General features: G+C 37.8%; 1 protein-coding gene across 3 annotated transcripts in view; it reads left to right on the plus strand.

Moving 5' to 3' along the window:
- DNAH7 (dynein axonemal heavy chain 7) overlaps positions 1 to 24,136 on the plus strand; it is a 229,811-nt gene that overhangs the window by 99,211 nt on the left and 106,464 nt on the right. For all 3 annotated transcript variants that reach the window (XM_036023151.1, XM_036023150.1, XM_036023152.1), the window contains 8 exons: positions 2,633 to 2,731; positions 6,140 to 6,388; positions 11,656 to 11,805; positions 14,471 to 14,653; positions 15,007 to 15,183; positions 17,662 to 17,793; positions 19,097 to 19,321; positions 23,713 to 23,910. In XM_036023151.1, coding sequence (XP_035879044.1) covers positions 2,633 to 2,731; positions 6,140 to 6,388; positions 11,656 to 11,805; positions 14,471 to 14,653; positions 15,007 to 15,183; positions 17,662 to 17,793; positions 19,097 to 19,321; positions 23,713 to 23,910 — 1,413 coding nt within the window. The remainder of the gene's footprint in view (positions 1 to 2,632; positions 2,732 to 6,139; positions 6,389 to 11,655; positions 11,806 to 14,470; positions 14,654 to 15,006; positions 15,184 to 17,661; positions 17,794 to 19,096; positions 19,322 to 23,712; positions 23,911 to 24,136) is intronic.

A 24,136-nucleotide genomic window follows, 5' to 3' on the forward strand; every position in this document is an offset into this window, starting at 1 on the left:
AACATTTTGAAAGTTATTATTCTACATGAACATGTATAGCTTTAAAGGATATAATGCATAATTTAATAAGTACATACAAAAATCCCCTGGCTGGCGTAGCTCAGTGGATTGAGCGCAGGCTGCGAACCAAAGTGTCGCAGGTTCGATTCCCAGTCAGGGCACATTCCTGGGTTGCAGGCCACGGCCCCCAGCAACCGCACATGGATGTTTCTCTCTCTCTCTCTTTCTCCCTCCCTCTACTCTCTAAAAATAAATAAATAAGATCTTTAAAAAAAAATCCCTAAACATTGTCACTTAATATAATTACACAATTGCAGCTAACCATAGACTAGCAGTAATTGCTTTGCAACATAATATTTGCATTTAAAAATGATATAAATTACAAGTATAGATTAAAAACTCAGGTATTTTAAGACTTGGGTAAATTTTCATTGGTAGTATTTTGTGGAGTTATGAAATATAACTGTGCATTAGGTCTTAATGAAAGCAAGCAACATAGGCAGTAGTTAACAGGAAAATGCAAAGTATGACCTTGGAGTTTATAAAATTTTCATATTCATGATGTGTAGAAGATAAAGATTTTTAAATATATCTCACATGATTAAGAACAGTGGCATGCATTTTTATCTTCTATAACAGTGTTACCAAGAATTCTGATATATAGTGGTGATATTCTATTTCACATTAGCCTAACATATCACTTTTCTTTTGCAATAAACAAACGCAACTAGAAGCAACGATTTGTTTTAACCTGGCATGTCATGATTACTTTGTGGTCAGATAATGGGAAAGATAATACATGTCCTAGTGTATGTCATCACCGACATCTTAACTATGAATGGGGCTATGAAAGTTAAACAGCAAATGAATCCTGCAAATGAATCCCATCATTCTTTGTGCAAAGCCAGTTTAGAATGTGAAATGTGTTGCCTTGAATATTTTGAAGTTTGTTTCTATTATATCAAGAAACAATGTACATTTGCTGTAAAATAATAGCATCTTGGGGATTAAGAAGTACAAATAGGGAGCTACTGAATAGCCAAGGGGAAAGAAAATACAGTTCAGGAAATGGAGTAGCCAAAGAACCTACACATGACCCATGGACAAGAACAATGGTGTGGGGATCATCTGAGGGAGTGGGGGGTGCTGAGTGGAGGGCAGCATAGGGGAAAAATTGGGACAACTATAATAGCATAATCAATAAAATATAATTTAAAATAAAAGTAAAAAAATAAAGTAGCCTCTCAAGTAACAAAATAAACTTTTGATACTTCCTAATTTGTGTGTGCTTATATTGATGCAAAGACAAAATTGTGAGCAGGACTAGCTTTGGCTTTGGGAGGTCTGGAGATTAGAGACCGCTGAACTTGACTGCCAGGCATTACTGACTTCATAAGGCTCAGTGAGTTAAGTAGGAGCATGGAATTTATTAGGCAGAAGGATTCTAGAGGAGAAAGGAAAAGGATTCTGGAAAATTAAAGGCAAGGTGATAGGAGACACTTTGGTGTGAGATAAATGTTGAAGTTGGGATAAATAATTCTGAGTTCAGATTTTTGTGAATTATGTGAACCTCATTACTGGTTGAACAAGTTGAGTTCAACCAGTAAATGATGGATTTACCACAGGTGTTTTGGAATTTAATATGTTTTCTGAAACACCCCCTACTTAAGTGACTGAGCAGGAACCAGCCGCCTCCACTCTGGAACACACTAACACTTGCCCGCACTGAGCGCTCAGCCTGTGTGCTGCTCCCGCCCCCACCCGCCACTTTCAGTCATGTGACCTGTGTTCCTTAGCCAGAGACTTTACCTGTTCATGAAACTTTCTGAAGCCAGTGGAATGTTATTGTTATTGTGCCATTTAATTAAATATCAAGAAAATGGATAATGTATAAGCATGAAAAGGAGAGTTTTGTTTTTATAAAACCTAAGTTTCTTGTTTAAGAAAGTTTCAGTAAGATGAAATTCTAAAAAAGTGAATTTAAGTTAGTCATGGATAAGAAAACTACATGACTGAAAAAAACCTTAAAAATTGTTAGACTTAGATGGTCTAACAAGTGTCCAAAGAGCTTGATCCCCTTAAGCCAAACCAGAAAACCATAAATCTGTGTGGAGCAGATGATGCATTATTAACGTGTTTTTGCAAGAAAATCAGTGCCTACACTCAGAGAAAAGGCCTTGGCATGAAAATGTGGTCAAACGAGTTTATGTTTTAAATGTAAATGCATCTATTGTATGTGACTGTCCACTTTTAATGACTATTTCAACTCACCCAGCCCACTGCTGGCCTTAAACGCACAGGGCTGTCAAACTCTTCCAGTACAGTGGCAACGGCTGTGGCCACAAGCCATCGAATTCCTGCCAGCGGCTGTTACTCAGAGCTTCTGTGAGGAGGTGGCTAGTTAAACCTAGGTTTTCCTGATTAACTAGTAAAGAATTCAGCAAGAATAAAGGTCAGATTCTAAAATTAGTAACAATCCAACTAAATGAAAACAATATATAATTAAAAACAATAATTTTGCATAGGTTTACATTGCCTCTGGGGCCCATGTGCTTGTTTGTGTGTGTGTGTGAGAAAATGCACGGGTGCAGCTAACAGATGCTGATATCACTATGAGTGTGTTTTCTTTTAGCTGAAATATCCAAATGAAAATGAAGAAATTCTACTGCTTAGATCTATTATTGATGTCAATCTGCCAAAATTTTTGTCCCATGATTTACCACTCTTTGAGGTAAGAACATTTATTATTCCAATGTATCAGAACTCTTATAATAATGTATTTATCAAATGTCCAAGTTTGCAGCTCCCTAGGAGAAACTTCCGCTGCAAAAAGCAATGATATGGCGCAGCGAAACATAGATCATTCCATGTTCTGTGTGAAGTGTGGCTAGCTAGTTTCGTTGCTTCAGATGATTTTAAACAACTTGGGATTTTAAAATAGTACGTTTTTAACTACAGAATATAACGAGCACACAAAAGTCACAAAACCTGTATGCTTGTTTATAAGTAACACTAGAATGCAGGGTCGGTGGAGGAAAGTAATCAATGTGACACAGCACTGACTTGCTTGCACAGAATAGGTCATTGGTAAATGTTTGTTGAATTACTGAGTGAGGTAATAAAAAGATAGAAGTTTACTTCCTTTAAAAGAGTGCAGTAGCTGTTAAGAAATTGTTTTTCATGATTAGCTAAAAACTAAGCTTAATGATCTTGTTATATTTTTAAGATTAGATTACAAATAATTGATAAGAAGTATTAGAATGGCAGTTTGAAATTTTCATATTATAATTTGATTTCATGCTTTTCCTTTTCCACATCTCAGGTAGAAGAAATCAGGGATGGGGCGTGGGCTCCTGGGAAATGCTAGATGTTGCACAAACTTGTGCTGCCTGGAGGTACAGGCATCAGCCCCCAGTGTGTAAGGATGGGCGTCGTCAGGACTGTCAGGAGTGGGGAAGGAGGGGCACTTCCCTGCAGCGGGGTCCCCTGTTGCTCATTATCTATAGCAGCCCTGCTGCATCATTCAGAAAGGAACTTCCCTTAGAAATTAGACCTGGCAGTGCAAATATTTTATAGAACAAAGCTACAAGGAATGGACACACATTTTCTTCCTCAAGTTTTCCTTCATTTTTTGTTTTTTGGGTTTTGTTTTGGTACTAGTGCACTGTACATATTTTCCGGGAGTAACTGAAGCTATGTTTATTTCCATAAAGTGGAAATAGACCTCTCTAGATGTAGTCTCATGCAGTTGTGTGTCCATTCAGTGAACATTTATTGAGCAGTGTTTCACAAATGGAGTTCAACTGGCATTTCCAATGAGGACAGTGCCCTGCTGCGAGAGACTGTCCCTCATCCCACAGTACGTTTGGCATCTCTCCCTCCCAGTGCTCTGGACCACTCCCTTTGTGACAACCAGAAGGACAACTCCACCTATTTCCAGTTCGACCTAGTGGGGTCTTTGCTGAGAACCACTGAATACCAACTATGTTCTGGAGATAGCTGTTCCTCCCAAGGTTAAAATTTGAACAATTTGAGATTTTTTCTTAATTTAGAAAACATGCATTTACTGTGGACCAGATACTATTCTAAGAGCTTTACAAATTATGGAATTATAATTCTTTTCAATCATACATTATGTGATTACAGTAGTTTCCTAAAGCCACCATATTGAAGCACCACAAATGTGGGGGCATAAGACGACACAAATGCATCCTCTCGCAGTCTGAAATCACTGTGGTGGTTTCCGCCAAGGGCTCCAGGGAAGAGTCCTTACCTGCCTCTTCTCATTTCTGGTGGCTGCTGGCCATCATTGACTTTCCTTGGCCTGCCTTGGCCTCGCTCCAGTTCCAGCCTTCCTCATTACAGAGCCTCCTTCCCTGGGTGTCTCTGTGTCTCAGCCTTTCACCCCTTTCTTCTATAGAGATAACAGTCATTGGATTTAGGGCCCAGTACAGCCTCATCTAACTTAACTCACATCTGCAAAGATCCTCTTTCCAAATAAGGTCGTCTTCTGAGCTTTTGGGTGAACATGAATTTTTAAGCAACACTAACTGATTAAAATACTACCCACTATAATGATTAAAATACCTTAGAACTAATTTTTGTGCATGGTATAAGATATGGAGTAAAGTTTATTGTTTTGGCAAAGCCAGGTATTGTAGCATCACTTACTGAAGACTGTCTTATCTTTTATCTACGGAATTGCCTCAGTGCCTTTGTTGAGAATGCATTGTCCACACGTGTGTGGGTCTATTTCCAGACTCCTGTTCTGTCCCATTGATATATCTGTTCATCTTTATACCAATATGACAGTCTTTATAATTAGTGTTAAAATTAGATAGTATTTATTTTCTAACTTTTAAATTTAAACATACTGTAAAACTAAACTTTCTAGAAAAAAAGTGGAGAAATGCCTTGTGACATTGGGTTAAGCAAAACTTTCTTAAATATGACAGTAAAGCACAAGGCATAAAACAAAAAAAACTGATAAAATAGACTTATCAAAATTAAAAAGTTTGTTCTTTGAAAGATCCTGGTAAAAGAATGAAAGACAAGCTGCAGACTAAGAAAAAATGTTTACAAGTTAGATACAAGATGGAAGAATTGTATGTATATTTAAAGAATGGTCAAAAGTTACCATTAAGAAAATAAATCAATTAAAAATAGCAAAAGATTTGAACAGGCACTTTATTGAAGAAGTGATACATATGGCAAATAAACATGCAAAAATGTTAATAGTTGGGAAATGCAAATTGAACTACAATACGATACTGTTACACATCTATTTGTATGGCTCACATTAAAAAGACTGCTCATACCAAATATTGGATCTCTTATACACTCCTGGGGGAATGTAAAATAATGCAATCACTTTGAAAAGCAGGCAGTTTCTTAAAATATTAAACACACCTCCTGTATTATTCCACTCCTCGGTATTCACCCAAGAGAAATGAAAGCATTTGTTCATAAAAAGATTTCTACACAAATGTTCAGAGCAGCTTTATTTGTAATAACCCCAAACTAAAAACAATGAAAATGTCAATCAAGAGGGGAATGGATTTTAAAATGGTGGCACTTTTAATACAATGGAATACTTCAGTACAATGAACTGTTGATACATGCTGAGATGTGTGAATTTCCAAATCTTTCTGCCAAGTGAAAGAAGTGAGACGATAAAAAGTATTGCACATAGTATATAATTTATCTCTATTATATTTAAAACAATGGAAATAAAAATAGTAACAAAGTAAATCAGTGGTCACCTGGGGATGGAGGTAGTAGGCAGTAAGGAGAGGAGGGAAGGAGGATTATAAGAGGTCACAAGGAAACTTTTGGGAATCGTAGATACGTGATTATCTTGTGAATTGATTTCACTTATCAAATTGTATACTTTAAAGATACACAATTTATTGTATGCCAATCATACCTCTATAAAGCTATTAAAATACTGTTGAACTGTGATTTAATGGCTCTATTTCCATCAATATTAAATATGAGAATGAGAGAAATTGTATTATATTTATGTGTGTATTTGTATATGTATATATACACATACATGTATGTGTATATATACACACACATATGTATTAATAGATAGTGAATGTATAAATATATAAGACCTCAAATCATCTATCCTCAGGGAATCACTTCAGATCTGTTTCCTGGGGTGAGACTGCCAAAACCAGATTACAACGATTTGCTGGCAGCTATCAAAGACAACTGTGAGGCCATGAATTTGCAAATGACCGACTTCTTTTCTGAGAAGATTCTCCAAATATATGAGATGATGATTGTGCGTCACGGTTTTATGATTGTTGGGGAACCGTTTGGAGGGAAAACGAGTGCGTATCGTGTCTTAGCTGGAGCGCTGAGTGATATATGTGAGAAGGTAAGTGTGTTATCAGCGCATTAATCTGTTTGTAATCAGCTTTGTGCAAGATAGAATGAATGGTCGTTTAAAAAGATACTTTAATGAAGCAGCTTAAAAACATGAAAAAAATGACACAAAGAGGAAATAGAAGTAGAAAAGTTGTATGAAGCAGGTAGGGAGTTCAGCATATAAAGGAAATGCCATATATTTCCCTCTTGGCCTTTTATTTCTGTTTTTAAGATGTTTAGTTATAAAGGTAACACATGGCCATTGTGGAAAAAAGTCTGGAAACATGAAAAATCTTCAGGCTTTTAGGAAAGTATTTTTTATTTTCTGGGTGGTTATAGTTGTAATGCACACTTCTGTTGCTGGCTGCTTGTGGCATCGAACTGAAATGTGTGTGTTTTGTGTATGTATTACATAGTATATGTGTATGTACATATGATAAAAATAAGTATTATATTATTCACAATTTATACACTGCACATTACAGTTTGGACTACTTTGATATGCCAAAGGAATGAGGCTGTTTAAAATTTTCCAACTAATGTATTTTTATCTACTTGTGTTTTTAATAGTTTTTGCTTCACATATTTCAGTGTTTATGGTCTAGAAGGGATTTCTGATCCTTATATATTCACTGTATAGTCTCCCCTTTAATAATATGAAATTATGTACTCATTCTCTTATTTGCCTTGGACACCCGCTATCTAATTCCAATATCACGACCCATATTTTCTCCTTGCATATATGTTTGCCTATGTCTGGGCATCACTGTGGTTTACTTTTTTAGAGAGTAAATTGTCTGATTATTATTTTCTCCAGTTTGAGGGTCTTTATCTTTTTATGAGAGGGATTAAATTCATTGTATTTATTATACAAACTGATATATTACTTATTTCTGTTATCTGTTTCCTCTGCTTTCATGCTATTTCCTTTCTTCTCCTTTCCCTTTCCTTTCCTTCACCTTTCCTGCCTTTCTACCATCCTCCCTTCTTTTTCTTAGTTTTTGTTTGTTTGTATTTTTTTCTGTTGCGTTATTTGATTATTATACAGACTAATTGTTTTTGCTCTGAAAAAGGTCACTAAATGAGCTAGATGTGGTGCCACTCAAAGATAACAGCGGATGAAGGAGTCAGTGTGTATTCTAGTCCAACTGCAAAGCCCCAAAGGGCTCCTTACTAGGAAATTCTAAGAATGACATTGTGGTGACCTGAGGGACAGGCCTTCATAGCCACTGCATGCAGGCCATAGATTCACACTAGCCATGCTACATTTGGGACAAAATCCTTGCTTTGATAGTAGCAACTTTATTTTAGGAAAATGATAGAGCTTTCCCATATTTCTGAATTTAGGAAAACACATTATTACCTTTTTCCTGGGCACAGACCAGAAGACAAAGACCTTGAATTTGGTCTTTCCCACATCTTTTCTCATTCCCACATCTTTTCTTCAGTTTGGTAGTTTGTGCTCCAAGCTCTGGGGGTGGTGGGTGGAAGGCAATATTGAGAAGAATTGAACTTGTTTTGTTGCCATCCATAAACATGAAATGACTGTGAATAGGTAGGGCACAGAGGATTTTTAGGGCAGTGAAACTACTGTGTGATACTGAAATGGTGGATAGATGACATTATGCATTTGACAAAACCCACAGAATTGTGCGATACAAAGAATGCACCCTAATGTATACCATCGACCGTCAGTAATTATGTCTCAGTACCAGTTCATCAATCATATCAATGTACCATACCAATGCAAGGACTTCATAGTAGGGGAAACCAGGAGAGGGGTGGGGATAGGAGGGAAGGAATATGTGAGAATCTCTGTACTTTCTGTTCAGTTTTCTGTAAACTTAGAGTAACTCTTAAAAAATAAAATCTGCTCTGGCTGGTGTGGCTCAGTGGATTGAGTGCAGGCTGCAAACCAAGGCATCGCAGGTTCGATTCCCAGTCAGGGCACATGCCTGGTTTGCAGGCCATGGCCCCCAGCAACTGAACATTGATGTTTCTCTTTCTCTCTCTTTCTCCCTCCCTTCCCTCTCTAAAAATAAATAAATAAAATCTTTAAAAAAAAGAAAATAAAATCTGTTAATTAAAAACAAAACAAAAATAGCCTGTGCCACAAGGGTATTAACATCTCGTAATAATTCCATAACCAGCTTTCAGGGTTCTGGTTGAAATGGACAACTTACCAGTATTAACTTTTCTGTGAGAATAGTATATATTTTGCTATATTTAGATTTTTCAATTTTTTTCAGAGAATGTTTTGTAGCAGAAGTCAGCCAGTTATAGCACATAGGCCCAATTCAGCCCAAAGCATAATTTTTTTATTATGGTGTTAATATTCTTTAAGTTTTTTAAGAGAAAGAATATAATGAAAAAGGAAGAAAAGCACGAGGATATGTCACAGATCATTAACCTGCAAAGCCTATAATTATTTACTATCTGACCCTTTACCCCCAAAAATTAGCAACTCCTGTTTTATAGTTTTAGATTTATAGATCCTATACATTTGCTAATTAATTTCTAGGAATTTATACCCTGCTTTCTCTTCAGATCATATAAATCTTTTGCCTTTTTAATTCCTAAGAATTTTATGAGCTTTTCATTTTTAATTAAAAAATTTGTTTTTCCTTTCTTTCTTATTTTAAATTATATTTTATTATTTATGCTGTTACAGTTCTTTCAATTTTTCCTCCTTTGCCCCCTCTCCACCTAGCAACCCCACTCCCTCAGGCAGTCCTCACACCATCATTCATGTCCGTGGGTCATGCACATATGTTCTTCGGCTACTTTGTTTTCTATGCTGTACTTTACATCCCCATGACTACTCTAACTACCAATTTGTATTTCTTAATCCCTTCATTTTTTTTGCTCATTCCCTGAACCTCCACCTAGCAACCATCAATATGTTCTTTGTAAATATGTTCATGTATTGATTCTGTTTCTGTTCTGCTTATTTGTTTTGCTTTTTAGATTCAATTGCTGATAGATGTATTAATTGCCATTTTTTTGTTCATAACTTGATATATTTCTTCTTAAAGAAGACTCTTTAATATTTTATATAATAATGGTTAGCTTTTTCTTGTCTGAGAAGCTCTTTATCTGTCCTTCAATTCTAAATGCTAGTTTTGCTGGGTAGAATAATCTTGGGTATAGGTCCTTGCTTTTCATCACTTTGAATATTTCTTGCCAGTCTCTTCCAGTCTGAAACATTTCTTTTGAGAAATCAACTGACAGCCTTATGGGAACTCCCTTGGAGGTAACTAACTGCTTTTCTCTTGCTGCTCTTAAGATTCTCTCTTTGTCTTTAACTGTCGGCATTTTAATTATGATGTATCTTGGTGTGGGCCTCTTTGGGTTCATCTTGTTTGAGACTCTCTGTGGTTCCTTGACTTGTATGTCTATTTCCTTTCTAAGTTAGGGAAGTTTTCTTTCATTATTTTTCAAATAGGTTTCCAATTTCTTGCTTGCTGTCTTCTCCTTTGAGCACCTCCATGATGCGAATGTTGGTACACTTCAAGTTGTCCCAGAGGCTTGTTTTACTATCTTCTTTTGGGGGGTTCTTTTTTCTTTTTGCTGTTCTGATTGGTTGTTTTTTGCTTCCTTATATTTCAAATTGCTTATTTGATTATAGGTTTCATCCACTCTACTGTTCATTCCCTGTAAATTGTTCTTCATTTTTATTGGTGCATCCTTCATTTCTGACTGGATCTTTTTTGTGAGGTCCTTACTAAGTTCCTTGAGCATCCTTATAACCAGTGTTTTGAAATCTGCATCTGATAGATTTCTATTCTCCATTTTGTTTAGTTCTTTTTCTGGAGTTTTGATCTGTTCTTTCACTTGGGCCATGTTTCTTTGCTTCATTTGGGCATCCTCCCTGTGTTTGTTTCTAGTATTAGGTAGACCTGCTACATCTCCCAGGCTTCACAGAGTGCCTTAATGCAGTAGGCGTCCTATAAGAATCCAGTGGCACAGCCTCCCCTATTACCCAACCTGGGTTCCTGAGGCATACCCACTGTGTGGGCTGTGTATACCCTTTTATTGTAGTTGAGCCTTCATTGCTGTTGGCACATCTAAGGTCAGCTACCTCCTGTGTTCTATCTGGGGTCACACAGCATAAGCTACACAGTGATCTGCAGATGACTGCTACTTGTGCTGGGCTTGCAGGTGCTCTGGGGAGGCCAAGTTGTGAACCATGGCTAGATGCTGCTAGTGCTGGGCTTGGGCAACTTAGTGAGAAGTGTGGGGCTTGCTGAAGCCAGATGACACTTATTTGAGAGAATTTAGGAAAATCTGAAGCATGGGGTAAGACAAGCCATTTGTATGGAAAAGCTATTGGAAACAGCTTGGGTGGGCCTAAAAGTTGGGTGGGGCAGAGCCTCAGGGAATCACCAGTGTGCTGCAAACAGTGTGAGCCAAGTTGATGTAGCCTCAGATATGGCTCTCACCTGCCACTCTCAGACTCTCTGGGAGGAGAGCTCAGAAAAGGAACAGTGGCCTCTGCCAATGCTATGGCTGGGAGAGAACTCTTGCCCTCATGCCAGACAATTCAGTTCCTCTCCATGTGTCTTTGATGCCTTTCAGTATGCTGCCCCAGTGCTAGAACTCAGAGGTGGTGAGTTTGAGTAAGTCTGTGTGTGGGCCCTTGAAGAAGAACTGTCAGGGAACTCAACAGTTTCTGTCTTCCCCAACTTCAATCCTTGATGGTTTTTACAGCCATAAGTTATGGAGACTTATCTCCATAAGACTTATCTTCCTGGCACTGGAACCCTGGGCTAGGGACCTGGTGTGGGGCTGGGATCCCTCACTCCCGAGGTATCTCTCTCAATTTTTATACACCACATGTGGGTATGGGTCCAGCCCATTCCATGTTTCTGCCCCTCCTACCAATCTTGATGTAGTTTCTTTTTTAATTTCATACTTGTAGGACTTTCATTCAGCTTGATTTCTGACCATTCTGAATGATGGTTGGTCTATGGTCTAGTTGTAAACTTGATATGGTTGTGTGAGGAGGTAAACTGTGTTTACCTGTGTTGCCATTTGCAAATACCATTGTAAATGTTATCTTAAAATTTTTATTTTTCAATTGTTTATTGGCCTAGAAAATACAATTGGTTTTTACATGTTGAGCCTGTATACTGCAGCCTTGGTAAATGCACCCCTTTCTTCTGGTAGTAGTTTCTTTGTAGAATCTTTAAGATTTTCTATATATATAGTCATGTTTTCTTGACATAAAGACACTATTCTTCAAAATATAAATAAATTGATTTTTTTCCCACTAAGGGGTTGATGGAAGAAAACAGAGTTCAGATTACTGTTTTAAATCCCAAGTCTGTCACCATGGGCCAGCTGTACGGACAGTTTGACCTGGTGTCCCATGAGTGGTCTGACGGGGTCCTCGCTGTCAGTTTCAGAGTATTTGCTTCTTCTGTGGTAAGTACTGACACGTTTGCATGCATGTTTAGAAATCTATGATATTTCCTTGTCACCAATTTTTGATTTTTTCATTTGTTTCAAACAAACATATTTATAGCTCAAGATATTTATTCAAAACACATTACTGGGTAGCCTGGCAGTGTTTGTGTGAAGAACCTCATTAACACCTAGAAAGATGCAGAGACCTTGCGGGCAAGCAGCTGTGCCCTGGTGAAGGACAGGGGGATAAAGGACAGGGAGAAGTGTTTCTGTTTTCTTTGTTCAGGCCAAATGGTCCAGGAAGGAGAGCCTCTGAATAACTTGATCCTTTTGCTCTGTCAGTGATGTTCTTCCTTTGCCCGGCTGGCACACCCACTAACGATTAGATAGTCCAACGTTTAGAGGAGAAACTGCAGACCATTACAAAAAAATGTTTCAAAGTTCCAGCACTGTCCCTCTACTGTGTTAGGAAGACAATGGGCTTTCTGTGGAAAGCGGAAGGCATACAGGATATGCCAGCTGCTAACTGCTGTGAATGGGAGTGGGTACTTACCTACTCCTGGCTTATTCTGCTTATTCCGATGAGTGGCTGTTGCCCACTCTTACAAAAAGAGTTCATAGACCAATAAATGGTTATTTCGTTGCCATATGCTTTCAGGCTCTCCATAGATCAGGGGCGTCAAATTCATTTTCACCGGGGGCCACATCAGCCTCATGGTTGCCTTCAAAAGGCTGAATGTAATTTTAGGACTGTATAAATGTAACTACTCCTTAACTAGGGGCAAGGAGCTCAGCACTGCCTCCGGGTAGAAACAAGGTGCTGGGCTACATAAAACAAGGTGAAGGGATGGATTTGGCCCGTGGGCCTTGTGTTTGCCACCTGTGCGTAGAGTGCGATCATATGGGAGGGAGCTTGCCGAGGCTAATCTTAAAGGAAAGGGGGGCAAAGCTAGAGACATTTACTTTTAAAAATTAATAAATAAAATGAATGATTCCTTTGTTCTGATTACATGCATACTAAATTTGGTGTTCTTTTTGCATAAGAAGACCCACCCGATCCTGACTCGTGAGTCAGTATAATAATAGAAAAACATCAAATCTCAGCTCTGCTCCGATTGGCTGCAGGACGAAGGGCAATGAGTAACACGAGGACAGACTCTAATGGAGCAGAGATCTTGTCCAGTATCAGGGTTCGCTAGTCATTCCAGGGTAAAAGTAATCCTGAGGCACAGGCAGGGCAGGCAGAGATCTGGGACTATTGATGTAATGTCTCAGGTCCTCTCACTGCAGCGGATGAACTCTGGCCCAGATTAACATGTAAAGTCTCTAACTAATGTATGCAGTTGCATTATTTATACAAAAATAATGGTGAGATCTCTTCCACTTTATACTCATTTACATAGCTGACATTACATTTTCCAGGAAGCTATGTTACATGACTACTGAGTCCCAGGAAGTAGGTAGCTGACTCAAAGTCAGGAAGCTGATAATCAGTAGAGCCAAATTAAAGCGAGGCCTTTCAGACTGCAAAGCCCAATACCTCGCCACTACAAGGGAGCTTTTTCCCGACAGTGAATATTAGCCGTTATGGGAAGCCACCGGTACGAGGGAGTTAATCTCTGAGGTATGAGAGCCCTGCCTTGCTCCCTGAACTCAGTCAGAGCTGACCTCTGAGTGTGACTGTGTGTGGTGGCCAGAGGCCATGGCAGGCCCACTGTATTGAGATTAATGCAGGCAGCCACAGGGTCAGAGAATGTGTTAAGATGGATTCAAATTGTTCAACACTTCAGCTCAAATTTACATTTGCAAAAGTTGAACCAAGGCATCATCTCCATACACAAAAAGGCCAATTCATGAGAATCTGGAAAGGAGAACCTGTTTTTGCACTTGCCAGCTAGTACCTGGCCATTCCTTAATGCTTATTGGGCATTTACTGTATTCCAGACAGTGTGCAAATATTTTGATATTTATCAATGTGGGACTGTGAATGTTACATTGATACTAATGTCCTGTTCCTCCATGAAGTAGTCCAGCTCAAGAGGGGTGTGTATATGTATGTGTGTGGAGGGAACAAAAAATTTGGCTTAGCATACAATAATTAATCTGTATGAACGCAATACTATATAGAGTCAGGCAATCCAAATGAAAATCCTGTTTTCCCTGGAAAATATATTTTTAATTTATAATACATTCTGAAACATGTTATGTATGAATTCAGAAACATTGGAAAAGATAGAATCTTAAGAAAAGTGCTATATTGTGTTTTGTCCATGGCATGTACAGGTTGAGGCAAAAGCAGGTTTATGGTTGTGGGTGATATAACACCCAGTTTATCCTTCTATTGTTATTTATTAATTGTAACATTTTCCATACAAACAAATGAAAGCCTACTTTTCCCGATGCTGTATAGGCTTACTCAGTTAATCTATCATTCTCTCTCTCTCCATATATATATATATATATATATATATATATATATATTTTATTCTACATATATTCTATATGTTCCTATTACATATATACTTTATTCACATATATACTTTATTCAAAAGGTGCCTTTGCATTTTCACAGTCAAATTAATTTTAAGAGAGTTACATTTCAAATTTTGAAATATTATTGAACTGTTTCTTTATGTTATCATTATTCCATTTTTTCCCTGTACTCATCCTATGCATAAACCAGACACCAGATAGGAAATGGCTAATTTTTGACGGACCAGTGGACGCAGTATGGATTGAGAATATGAACACTGTACTGGATGACAACAAAAAGCTGTGTCTCATGAGTGGGGAAATTATTCAAATGTCACCACAAATGAATCTCATTTTCGAACCAATGGATTTGGAAGTTGCTTCTCCTGCCACTGTAAGTTCTCAGTTTTGACACCTGCTTATAAATCTGGAATTTTATGATTGCTTTTATCACCAAGTAAATTCAACTTGGTAATAAAATGAAAAGTGTGAGTAGAATCCACTTTGACAGCAATCTCTGATTCTCCAGGAGCAGACACATCCGTTGACATACCTCGACAAATTTGAGTCAGGTTTTCTTTTCTCTTTGTCTGCGACCGTTTGGTAAAGTCAGACATAAGAAAATTAGATCATGAAATTATATAAGTTTAAGCATTTTTTTTCCAAGAGCTTGTAAGAAAGAGACGTACCCAGTGGTATTTCTTTCACAGGCAGTGCCTTGGGGGTAAACGGCTGTTGTCATTCCAGGTGTCCAGGTGTGGCATGATTTACATGGAGCCACACATGTTGGGTTGGAGACCGCTGATGATGTCCTGGTTAAATCTCCTGCCTGCTGCCTTAGGCAGCACCCAGAAGGAGTTTATAGTAAACTTATTTGAAAGAATGGTCCCTGTTTCTGTCGAATTCATTAGAAAGCACACAAAGGTAAGAGGGATGGGAATTTTAAGATTTTAAAAAATAAATGGAAAATCCAAATTAGCTAAATGTATCAATGTTAATGTCTGCTTTTATTGTTAATTACTAGATATTAAGGTGATTTCTTAACTGATTTGACTAAAACTTTTTCTCCTAGTTAAAGAAAAAAGATTCTTACTTATATACTTATTCCATAAAAAATATTTTAAGTGAAGCACCTTAGGTTTGAGAAAATGTATGGTGCTAATCTTTTTTCTCTTAAAAAAGTCTCAAAGGCCCACCTAACCACATCTGGATGAAAATACTCTAAAATGTTGTCTCTTATGTCTAATGGCCTATTTACATTTTAAGTAGTTTCTGTTTGTATAATTTTCTTCATTTTCCACAGTTCCTAGAATGAATATATATTATTTTGTAACCAGGAAAAAAGGCCCCCTAAAAGACTGGATAGTGGGTGATACGAGAGGAGGACATATTGCTGTCTGGACATAGTCAGTGAGGGCCCCACTGCACGCAGCGTGAGTGCATCTGATGGTTTAGGGAGCACTGCCAACAGCCAGAAACACGGATTCCAGGAGGGAAGTAGTCCCTGGCAGAAGGATTGAAAGAGGTCCTAAAGTGGCAAATCCATTTTCCTTCCTTTGAATACATCCTAGGGGGTTGGGGTAGGGGGCGAGAGAAAAGGTAGAGAAGTGCCAGCATGAATGGGAGTCTTCCTCACAGAACTGATGGCATTCCAGGGAGTTTCTTAAACCCTCTCCAGCTGGAAAGTGTATGGGACATAGACTTAATCTCTTTTTTGGGAGATGTAGACCAAAGGTCTTTTAGGAAGACTTTGGCTCTGGAACAAATACAGGAACACAGGGCTTTGTGTCCTGCTGTTTGAAATATAACAGAAAAGCTTGAAGTAGAAGTTTAACTCCAGGTACAGATCTGGAGTTTAAACCCACATTACTGGTTAATTACCTAAAAGGAAAATCCAGAAGAAAAAGAAGAAGAGAGCGAAGGACAGACTCCTGAGTGCACCAGCAAAGTCAGGAGGAAAGAGGGAGGAGATGGTAGCATTGTAAGAAGCAAGCAGTCCGTGCTATGAGAAACTCCTAAAAGATCAAGGCAGCCAGAGACTGGCACAGGTCCCTCGTACCTGACCACTGAGAAGACGGAGGAAGAATGCTGGCCTGCGCACTGTCGGGGAGAGGTGGGGCGCTTCAGGGCTGTGGGCTGAGCAGTGGGGGACACGCTGGCACCACAGCAACTGTAGGCTGCTCTTTCGAGAAGCTTGGCTGTAAAAAGTAAACCAAAACATGTTGTAAATTTGAAGTAATCACACTTCAAAACAATCAAACATTTATTTACTGAGGTCATAATAAAATAAGCCACAGGATTTATTTTTCTTCTGACATTTCCAGAGGATGTAGATATTCCAACTAAATGAATTTCCATATAATTGAAACTTACCCTTTTAATAGCAAAACAGAGAAAGACCCACTTTTGATGCAAGCTTTCTAAAATGCACTTTGCATTTTTGTCCTCTCTTGAAGAAATTAGAATGTCTGTTACTAACTATTGAGTTATAAGTATCTGTCTTTTAGTAACACTAAACTATTTGTATTTTTAGTTAAGTTTATCAGGGTGACATCAGGTAATTGGCTCATATAGGTTTCAAATATACATTTCTATTATATGTGATCTGTGTATTGCACACTGGTGTCAGTCATACTTAGTCCCACCCTTAGTCTGCAGCTCAGTTGTCATTTCTGCCTCCTTCTACTGAGCCTGTGGCTGAATATGAAGTCCACTTCAGAGAGTTAGTTCTTGCCTGTGACCATGAACCAATATGACTCCAGAGGCTGGAGGAGAGCATGGAGGGCAGAAGACAGAGGTTAGTTTAGAACATCCTGTACACTGCATGGTTCTAAGAGCTGGCCACATTATTTCCTTTATTTGATAAGTTCTCATGGTGAGGCCTAAAGAAGTAAAGTGGCAACACTTACGGCACCCCAGCGACCTTTTGTTCCCTTAAAGACTTGAAAATATATTCCATAGGGATGAATTTACTATGAGTATTGCTGTAGACATCTTTATAACCCAAGATGTTTTAAAATGGGTTTTATTTATGAAGCATTTTAGATGTGCAAATTAATTGCTTTCTTTAAAAGAACTTCTAGTGTTTTATGTTTAAAATTGGACTCTCTCTCTTTACCTAAATTAACTGAGCGTGTAAAGGTCAGTTTTTAAATTGGAGATTCAGTGCAAGAATAAAGGACAGCACCTGATGTGACATCCACAGCTGCCTCACCTTGGATGAGGGCACAAATGTGTGTCTCAGCTTCCCCTCCTATAAATTAGAATTGTAATGATGGTACCTCTTCATAGATACCGTGGCTGTCAGAACAAAATGAGTCCAATAAATATTAGTTGAGGCTATTTTAATTAGTGCCCAGTTTAAATTAATTTGTTTTATAGACTTTTCCACTGATTTTTTAGGAATTATCTCCTACTTCAGATACAAGTTTAGTCCGATCCTTAATGAATCTAATAGACTGTTTTATGGATGACTTTGCTGATGAAGTCAAAGCAAAAGAGAGAAATGATCGAGATACGTATTCTTTGCTTGAGGTAAGGTTCGTTGTCTGTGAACTATGCATTAGAAAGACATTTGTTACTTTCCCCAGTGCTTTCTAATTAATGAAACTCAACTTCCCCCTGGAATCGGGGGCTGGACAATGGGTGGTAGCTGAACAGTGAGGAAAAAATCATGCCCCAAACACCAGGTGCTGACAGGGAAAAGCCTGGGTTGGTAGTCCTGTTGTGTCGTGAGGTTTGGGTGAAGCCCAGTGATCTCAGATCTGCTGCTGGAATCTTGGGTCATTTGCTCAGCCTCAGACGTGATCAGTTTTCAAAATGTCAATCACCATTTGACAGTGAGGTTGACTTTTCTGTCAACTGCAAAATCATAACAATACATTGTTTTTTTTTTTCTTGATTTTCTTCTCTTTTTCATGCGATACGATACAAATATTTAAAATATGTGTATGTTCATATGTGTGTATACATATATATTTGGATTGAGGAAACCAAGAAAATATGTAATCTATGAACATATTTGTAAAACAGAAATAAGATTATTTAATAAAATTACATATTGCTATTAGAAACACTTCTAATGTAGTCAGTGTATTACTCCTATTGCTTATATTTTATGTAGTAAGTTCATTTTAATTTAGTTTCATGTAGTTTCCAGAGTGAAACAATCTGGGAGTAACCTAGAGGAGGAGAACAGTGTAGGAATCCACAGCTTGTGTGAGCGCAGTTAAGACTGTGTCAGCATTGGCACTAAAGAGGGGATTTGGTTTTTGAAACAAGCAAACAGGCTTTCTTCCCTGGCGGGTGGTCTTGTCACCCACCCCGCTGCCTCCGCCTGAGCCGGGTAAGGAGAAAGCTTGCGGGGCAGCAGTTCCAGTTTCGCAGCCCATGCTCCGATCGCTACGGCCCCCCGCAAACGGAAGACATGAGTTCGTTCTGCTTTTAAAGAACACTATATCAAAATGTACATTTAAAAAACAAGTATGTTGTGAGTGGATTATTCTTATTAAAACAGTCTATTATACTTATAAAACATTATCTCAATGTTCTTTTTAATATCAAGGGCCTGCCATGTGCTTAAAATATGTGATTTTCCAGACTAATCATTCTCTTTCACTTCCTGCATTGTATTTATCTCCTCTGATAGTAAGATTTTTACAAAACATGCAATTTGATTTAAAAACTAATTATTACAAAATCTTGAGATAACCTACTATTACCTATCAGTTTATTAATTTCCTTTCACAAATATTAATCTAGCTAATCTGATGTAAGCTTCAAGAAGAGATTAAAGTTATTCTTTAATGCACTCTATCTTTTCATTTCTCCATTACAGGGCATTTTTCTCTTTTCATTGATATGGTCTGTTGGTGCTACTTGTAAAGATGATGATCGGTTGAAATTTAATAATATTCTTCGAGAACTAATGGAAGGTTCAATTTCAGAAGCAACTCAAAATAAATTTAAATTACTGAGTAATACTGAACAGATATCTTCAAAAACACTAACTGTCCCATTTCCTGAAAAAGGAACAATTTATGATTATCAATTTGTCACTGAGGTAAGAGTTCTGAAACAAGATTTGCAACTACTGACCTGGCAGAGTGCCCTCCAAGACACACGGCAAGGGCACGTAGTGGCTTGGTGGCCACTTTGCCTCCCCTGTTCACCTTAAGAGCCGGCGTGGATTAAGGAAGGTGTCCTGGATTTTGAAGTCAGACCTACTTTGGGTTTGAGCCGTAGTAAAACCACTTTCTTTCTGTATAGGCTTGGACTAGTTGTTTAGTCTCCCGGTACCTTGTTTATCTCATTGATAAAATGAAATAAATAATGATACCTCTTAGGCTGATTATACTCCACAAAGAAAACTACGTACTGTGACATCTGCTCCAGCATGAAATGCATACCGGTCAAGGACACTTCTCGGCAGTTCTTGGTACATGTTAGCGTATCACAGGTGCCAAGAAGTCCTGCAGGAACAAACACAGCTGGCTTGGTAGTGCCCATTCAGCACTTCCCGAACAGATGGGACAGTAAATCCTGGGAGGTGTTTGTTTACTTGTTTTTGTGTGACAGCTCCCATAAATACTGTACTGCAGACAAAGTTTCGGAATATGTATTATTTAAGTGTATACACATCCAAGTGAAATTGGTAACATGCCATATCCCCAATGGATAGTTTTATATCCTTCTTTTTCTCTTAATAAAGAGAACACCTTTTTCTCTCACTTAAATTTATTTCTCTAAAGCCTCCCTCTTTCTATCACTTGGATGGACCATGATCTATTCAAACAGTTTCATACCCTTGGACGTCGAACTGTTTTTATTGCTTTTTAGTTTTTCTGCTTTGGGGAATATTCTTATACATATCATTGTATTCATATCTGATTATTTCTTTAAGCTAAGTTCCTAGGGAAAGAAATACTGTATTAATTTGTAAATCTTTATAACTTGGGATATATTGCCAAGTTCACCTCAGAAGAGAGTCTTCATCCTGCCAACCAGAAGATATTATTTCTTTATCTTTATTTCAAATTACTAATAATATCCTGCATTTCAAAATATGGAAAAGAAATGATTTATTCATCAGCTCTAGAAAGTTCTAGAAATTTCTTTGCAATACAGTTTTCAGACTGATGTGAATTCAGTCTCCTCAAACAAATCTCTACAATATGCATAGCCCTAGGCCAGAGGATACACAAATGAATAAAGCACCACAGTGCTGCCCTCAGTGAGTTCCTAGCCTCTACGAAAGAGTGTCGTGTAACACTCTAAGCCCAAAGAATGTGTGTGTCGAGGCCCAGGGACCTGGAGCCTCTTCAAAACCAGTAGATCCATCACTGAAGCTGGGTCATGGGACACATGAAGATGTGGAGGATGGATGGACCTGAATGCTGATGTGTTTTGATTGACAAGATGCTTGAATTTGATTCTGTGAGAATAGAGAGGGGTGTGCTGTTTTTCGAAGGAGAGAATTAACATACTTTTGAAACTTTTTGTTATAAACACTGTCGTAGCAAATTAAAATTTAGTTCACAACATGGATGGAGTAGGGGGATGGGGTTGAGGGTGGGAGGTGGGTGTGGGTAGGGTGGGAGAAAGTGGTGGTGGGAAAATGGAGACAATTGTATTTGAACAACAATAAAAAAGTTAAAAGAAAAAAGCTTTAGTTCACAAGCTAATTGGATGCAAAGATATAATGTTAATTCATAATAATATCAAAAATCTTATATGTTCTAGGTATCTGTTGCACAATGTGAATATAATTAACACTACTGCAGTATACATTTAAAAATGGTTGAAGGTTAATTTTAGTTGTTTTTTAACCATGATTTAAACAAATCTCATTGTCCACTTGAAATCCATATAATTTTGTTAACCATTCTCACCTCATTTTTAAAAAATATGTTTTATTGATTATGCTATTACAGTTGTCCCAATTTTTCCCCTTAGCCCCCGTCCACCTGGTACCCCCTTTCCCTCCAGCAATCCCCCCACCTTAGTTCATGCCCCTGGGTTGTGCATTTAAGTTCTTTGACTTTTCCATTTCCTATACTATTCTTAATACCCCCCTGTCTATTTTGTACCTACTAATTGTGCTTCTTAATCTCTGCACCTTTTCCCCAATTCTCCCCCTCCCCCCTCCCAGCTCATAACCCTCCAAGTGATCTTCATACTTATCATTCTGTTCCTGTTCTGGTTGTTTGCTTAGTTTGTTTTTTTAGATCAGTTGTTGGTAGTTGTGAATTTTTTGCCCTTTTAATGTTCATACTTTTGATATTCTTCCTTTTAAATAAGTTCCTTTAACATTTCATGTAATAATGGCTTGATGATGATGAACTCCTTTGGTTTTACCTTGTCAGGGAAGTACTTTGCCCTCCCATTCTAAATGATAGCTTTGATGGATAGAGCAATGTAGGTTGTAGGTCCTTGCTTTTCATCACTTTGAATACTTCTTGCCAACCCCTTCTTGCCTGCAAAGTTTCTTTTCAGAAATCAATTGACAGTCTTATGGGCATTCCTTTGTAGGTAACTCTCTGCTTTTCTCTTGCTGCTTTTAAGATTCTCTCTTCATCTTTAACCTTTGGTAATTTAATTATGATGTGTCCTGGTGTGGTACTCTTTGGGTCCAACTTATGTACTCTCTGTGCTTCCTGCACTTGTATATCTATTTCCTCCAACAAATTAGGGAAGTTCTCTTTCATTAGTTTTTTAAATAAGTTTTCAATTTCTTGCTCTTCCTCTTCTCCTTCTGGCACCCCTATCATTCAGATGTTGGTACTTTTAAAGTTGTCCCAGAGGTTCCTAAGCCTATCCTTGTTTTTTTTTAATTCTTTTTTCTTCATGCCATACATGAAGCATTCTGATTGAATGCTTTTTCCTTCCTTGTGTTCCAGATTGTTGATTTGACTCTTGGCTTCATCCTCTCCACTGTTGGTTCCCTATAGATTTTTTTATTTCACTTAGTGTAACCTTCATTTCTTCCCTTATATTTTTGCCATACTCAGTGACTTCTTTGAGCATCCTAATTACCATTGTTTTGAACTTTGCATCTGATAGGTTGGTTATCTTCATCTTATTCATTTTTCTGGGGTTTTATTCTGTTCTTTCATTTGAGCCATATTTCTTTGTCTCCTCAATTTAGCCGCCTCCCTGTGTTTGTTTCTGTGCATTAGGTAGAGCTGTTTTGACTCCCTGTCTTAGAAAAGGCATTTGTAAATTGGGTGGATGGAGCTTTAAGTAATCCCCAGGGCAGTGCAACCTGCTTTACTGCTTCGTGGCTTTGTGTTGGGAGAGGGATCAGAGAGGGTAAAGTACCACTGCCTGACTTCCAGAGGTTTGCCCAGCACTCGCTCTGTTTCCAGTCACTTCACCCACTTCCTGTATGGGACTGGTGCCCTTCCAGCTATTGCCCTGGTGGTGAATCCCAGAGTGGGTGGACTTACATACAATCTAAGCCCATGTGGGGCCTTTTAAGCAGAGTCTCCTGAAATCCAGCAGTTTTTTCTACTGCCCCAACCCCCACTGATTTTTATAGTAAGAAGTTATGGGGATCTATGTTCCCAGGGCTAGAAACCTGGGCTGTGTAGTGTGACCTGTGGCTGGGACCATTTGCTCCTGAGGGATCCCTCCTGATTTTTATCCACTACACATGAGTGTGGGACCACCCATTCCACTGCCACCATCAATGCCACTTCTCCATGCCACACCATGTCTCTGTGTCTCTCTGCCCATCTCCATGATTCCACCCTTCCTACCATCTGGATGAATGTGGCTTCTTTAAATCCTTGGTTGTTGGACTTCCATACAGCTCTATTTTATGACAGTTCTGGTTATTATTTATTTTGAAGTATAGTTGTAATTCTCTCTGTGGTTACATGAGGAGGCAAAGTATATCTACTTATGACTTCATCTTGACTGGAAGTCTCAATGTTTTAAAAAAAACTATCTCATCTGAAATGATAAGCTGATGTTATAAATACTATTATAAAAGTCAGGCAACATACAACTGATGTTGTAGGTAGAAACATTTTTTTATATTGGTTAATATTTATTGAATAAATTTATTTGCTTTTAAATACATTGATTAGTCCATTAAAGAATTTAACATTTCACCAAAATAAATGATTTTTGGATTGCCATAATCAGTGGTTTCAGGGCATCATAAATATCACAGTATTGCAATTTTATTTTTATTCATGTAAAAGCCTAGTTTTTTCTTATTTTCACATAAAATTTAGGTTGAAAAAAAATCAGGGTGAAGACTTTTTAAAAATAAAAACCAGTGTATAAATATTAGGGTTTTGATTTTTCAAGGTCTTGATTTTTGACCAAGGTCTTGATTTTTCATTTTTTCTATAATGGAACAGGAGTGCAGAGGTCTTAAAATATTTTATTTAAAAAAGTATTTTATAACATAATGTTCCCTACTTGGATATTTATTACAAACAGGGCACAGGAAAATGGGAACCATGGTTAAAAAAATTGGCAGATGCTCCTCCAATACCTAAGGATATGCTGTTTAATGAAATCATTGTACCAACTCTGGACACAATTCGATACTCCACATTAATGGAATTGTTAACCACCCATCAAAAGCCTTCAATATTTGTCGGACCAACAGGAACTGGAAAGAGCGTTTATATTATTGTAAGTATCGTGAAGTCTGCATAGTAAAATCTGCATAGTCTTCCTAAGAAATGTTATTTTTAAAACCATCTGAAATAGTAGACTTAATGTTTTTAAATACTCAAAATATTTTGATGTTGGAGCCACAGAGAATTTTTATGTAATTGCCTATTTATTTTAGAAAATTTATTAAAGATACGATGCCATATTATATTACTAAATTACTGCCCTTTTTAGGTATTTTAAT

Source organism: Phyllostomus discolor, chromosome 4, assembly GCF_004126475.2.
Source record: "Phyllostomus discolor isolate MPI-MPIP mPhyDis1 chromosome 4, mPhyDis1.pri.v3, whole genome shotgun sequence".
In the NCBI taxonomy this organism is placed as follows: Eukaryota; Metazoa; Chordata; class Mammalia; order Chiroptera; family Phyllostomidae; genus Phyllostomus; species Phyllostomus discolor.